A 4713-nucleotide genomic window follows, 5' to 3' on the forward strand; every position below is an offset into this window, starting at 1 on the left:
ATTATTATTATTATTATTATCATTATTATTTTTATTTTTTTTATTATTATTATAGATAATATTAGGACTGCTATGACTCCTCCGGAAGGAATATGTAAATAAAGAAGAAGAGTTCCATAATTAAATTTGCTGAACGATATTTCGGTATCTCGTGTACCTTCAACGGGTTCACGAGATACCGAAATATCGTTCAGCAAATTTAATTATGGAACTCTTCTTCTTTATTTTATTATTATTATTATTATTATCATTATTATTATTATTATTAAGCATATGCAAGATGGCACGATGGCAGAGTCGTTACAGCGCCGGGCAAAATGCTTGGCGGCATTTCGTACGTTTTTACATTCTGAGTTCAAATTCCGCTGAGGTCGACTTTGCCTTTCATCCTTTCGGAGTCGGTGAAATAGGTACCAGTTGAGCACTGGGGTCGATGTAATCAACGAGCCCCCTCCCTCAATATTTCAGGGCCTTGTGCCTTTAGTAAAAAGGATTATTATGATTATTATTATTATTATTATTATTATTATTATTATTATTATTATTATTAAGGCAGCGAGTTGTCAGAATCGTTAGTGCGCCGGACAAAATGCTTAGCGGCATTTCGTCCGGCTTTATGTTATGTTCTGAATCCAAATATCGACGAGGCCGACTTCGTCTTTCATCCTTTCGGGTTCGATATAATAAGTACTAGTTGAGGGCTATGGGTTGATATAATCGATTTACCCCACTACCTCAAACTTGCTGGCCTTGTGCCAAAATTTGAAGTCGTTATTATTATTATTATTATTATTATTATTATTATTATTATTATTATTATTATTATTATTATTATTAAGGCGGCTAACTGGCACAATAGTTAGTACGCCGGGCAGAAAACTTAGCGACATTTTTCTCCGTGTTTATGTTCTGAGTTCAAATTCCACTGAGGTTGACTTTGCCAATCATCCTATTGAAGTCGATAAAAAAAAGTACCAGTTAAATACTGGGGGTCGGTGTAGTCGGCTTCCCCATCCCACTCAAAATGTGTGCCTATTGTAGAAAGCATATCAAGGACGGTGAATCTTTAAAGCAATAGACAAAGTATCTAGTGGTATTTTTTCTGAATGATTACGTTCTGAGTTCAAATTCCGCCGAGGTCAACTTTTCTTTTCCTCAGAATCGATAAAATAAGTACCAGTAGAACACTGGGTCGATGTAATCGACTTACCCCTCCCTTAAAATTTACTGGTCGTGTGCCAAAATTTCAAACTGTATATAGGCGGGGAGCAGGCAGAATCGTTAGCACGCCGGAAAAATGCATAGCGGTATTTCGTCCGTCTTTATGTTCTGCGTTGAAATTTCGCCGAGGTCGATTTTGCCTTTCATTCTTCCGAATCGATAAGATAACTACCAGTTGAGCACTGGAGTCGAAGTAATCGAATACTCGCCTTCCATATAATTTCAGGCCTTGTGCCTATAGTAAAAAAAATTATGATTATTATTATTATTATTATTATTATTATTGTTTTTGTTGTTGTTTTTGTTATCATCATCATCATCATCATCATCATCATCCTTATTATTATTATTATTATTATTATTATTATTATTATTATTATTATTATTATTATTATTACTACTACTACTACTACTACTACTACTACTATTATTATTATGGAGTGAGAGAGCAGCGCATGCCATCAAAGTAGAGTGACACTGGGGTACAAATACACAAAGCTCAATATACCCATCATGACTACCCATCTGATAAGGGTACACCAGGCACATGCATCATAACCATATGTGCACGACATGGTGATTTCATAGCAAGATAAACAGTGCATGACCTTGCAGGTGGGGCCAATTAGAATTTTCATCAGTCCGAGTAGCCCATCCCGCTCAAAAGGTCCCGGAATAAGGGTTGTATTTAGAATGTTGAACAAAACACCTATGTTTCCAGAGGTGAATTATTCAAACCCCCAAAGAATTCCTCTCAACACATCGCTATGATGCTCCCCTACTACCTCTACTCGTGATTAGAGATACACATATCGTCAGCCACCAAGAGACATGGTGAAGCGGTTACGGTTAAACAACTGACAGGCAAATCTGTGGTATTGAGCAGAATATTTGCTGTAACCCATCTTTTACACCAAGACAAAGCATGTGCATGATAACACTTCCAAGCAGCTAAGATAAAAACAGTAAAACAAAATGCCACAGCTTTCCACCCCAATGACAAAATCACAATAGTAACAACGACGACAAAATACACAAAAAGACTTACAGACGATGTGAGTGAAAGGAATCAAAAGTTTTCAGAGATAGAGAATGCCTTTACCACCGCAACATATCAGAAGCAAATAAAAAAGAAGACATTCCGTGATGTCTCCAACCAGTTAGAAATAGTACAATTAAATCGCCTTTAAATTACAACCGACTCCCTCTGAAAAAAGAACGACAAAGAATAAGACATTAGAAAACTGAGTCCTGGAATCACTTACTGAATTATTAGTTAAGATACCTTTAATCACAGGACTATTCGGACAGGATTTATCTGTGACTGTCTATCACTATACGTCATCACAAACAACGATTACCTAATTTTACAAGAAGTCAGATATTGCTAAGAAATGGTGGCGCTCAAGTTACTGCCAAAATTCTCTCTCTTGATTTATTGTTTCATAATTTTGCAACTACCATAGTAATAATTTTTGCGAATAGATATATCGAACTCTCTTGTTATAAGCAACTATTACAAATTTAATTCGATATTGATTTTTAAATTCGATTAAATGATAACAGAAATATTTGTGGGATTGACTATGTTATTCAACTGTTATACATTTTATCCACCCAAGATGTATGAAAAGCAAAGTCAACACGGCAATTTTCAGCTCAGAATGTAATAGAACGCAACTGAATACCGCAAGACATTTTCTCCATCACTCTAACGATGGTTTCAACCCACCACTTTTTTACTGGTTTAATATCAATAATTGCAAAGGATGGAATGACAGTCGATTCCTATTCTTGAGGGCTGTATTCAATACTTTTTGGAGAATGTAGGATGAAGAGATGTAGAGGATGAGAAATATTTGAGTATATCTGCTCGAGTATACATCACATCATAATTCTTTCATTGAGTCTAGTCGGATGAAAGAAAAAGCAAACCCCAGTTGGATTTAAATTCAGAATAATATGTGACACCAAAACTAGTCACTGAGAATCATTGAGTCTAGGTTTCTGTTAAGTATGGTATGACTTGTCGTGGGTTAGTTAGTTCGTATTATGGTAACTAAACGCTGAAGCAGGGGAGTCATTCTGTAGTATCGTTTTCTAATTATTATTTTAACAATAACATAATAATCATGATAAAATTCGGATACTTTTCCTTCCTGTTCTCCCTTGTTTTCCACATATAACACAAAACCGAACTATCGGTGTCTTTTACAATCATACAAGTGCTTAATAGGATTGGTAGTTATGACGTTTTCTATACTCTGGTGAAAGTGGTAAGGAGGCATATTGGGATGTAGTTTTGGAGTCTGAAATTGGAAAAAATGATTAAGCACTCGTGAAAAGACAATTCTGTTAATAACACAGTGTAACAAAGTTTTTCTTTGTCTTTGCTCAGTAAGTGTTATTTCATATTTGCTACGAAGGAGGTGACTACTATTCCCTTCAAACTTTGCTTTTGTCACCTAGACATCAATGTTTTCAAACTGATCTATTTTCCATTACATTTCAGACAGATTCAGCACTGAGTTGCTGAAGCAGAAATATCGTTATAGCACATATTCTGCTCAATACCACAAATTTGCTTGTCAGTTGCTTGATCTTAACCACTTGACCATGTCCCTTAGTGGCCGACAATATGTGCATCTCTGATCATGAGTAGGAGTAGTGGAGGAGCATCATAGCCATGTGTTGAGAGGGATTCTTTGGGGTTTGAATAAATGTAACAAAAGCTAAGTTTGAAGGAAATATTTTTCATAATGTCTAAAAGTAAGCAAATAGAAAATAACAGTTGCTACCTAAGAATAAAAATCGTATTACACCGTGTAATCGAAAATAAACAATATTGGATTTTAGACTTACTAGCCCAGATTAACACAACCATGCAGAAGAGAAGCATATTGATATTCTTTAAAATGTCCAGATTCATCGAAGGGAGACATTTGGTTACTATGTTTTTCGACGAAGATTTTCCATCATTACATTCTGTTCCTTCTTTCTCTGAAGATTTGTCTGTTAAAAATATCAAAACAGAAACATAGAGTTACCAACAAAGAATCAGTGTGTCAATATAACACTGATTTAAAATTTTGACACAAGACCATCAATTTCGGGCGAGGTGGTGGTGGTGGGAGGGGGGTTAAGTTGATTACATCGACTCTAGTGTTGAACTGGTACTTATTTTATCGACCTCCGAAAGGACGAAAGGCAAAAAGCAGCCTCGGAGGAATTTGAATTCAGGACGTGAAGACGGACAAAATGCTGATTACACGATGAAGTCCGCCTCGAAACCATATGCTTTCAGTTTCAGTCTCACCACGCAGCGCCTTTGACAGGTTGGCAAATGTCCTTTGACAAGTTTGCATTAGAAAGAATTCTGTTAAGGTCACCCAAAGACCAGGACCTGGTGTTAAACCGGGGAATGGACTAAGGCTACTGCCCAAGAATTTACATCGCAAAGAGCCGGAACAAAAGCTGCCAGATGTCTTATTC

General features: G+C 36.2%; 1 protein-coding gene across 1 annotated transcript in view; it reads right to left on the reverse strand.

The window, feature by feature from the left end:
* LOC128250333 (uncharacterized) overlaps positions 1 to 4254 on the reverse strand; it is a 5869-nt gene extending 1615 nt beyond the window's left edge. Inside the window, exon 1 of the mRNA XM_052975139.1 lies at positions 4084 to 4254. Within this exon, the coding sequence (XP_052831099.1) occupies positions 4084 to 4150 (67 nt within the window). The 5' untranslated portion in view covers positions 4151 to 4254. The remainder of the gene's footprint in view (positions 1 to 4083) is intronic.
* Between the last annotated feature and the right edge of the window lie 459 nt (positions 4255 to 4713).

Source organism: Octopus bimaculoides, chromosome 20, assembly GCF_001194135.2.
Source record: "Octopus bimaculoides isolate UCB-OBI-ISO-001 chromosome 20, ASM119413v2, whole genome shotgun sequence".
NCBI lineage: Eukaryota > Metazoa > Mollusca > Cephalopoda > Octopoda > Octopodidae > Octopus > Octopus bimaculoides.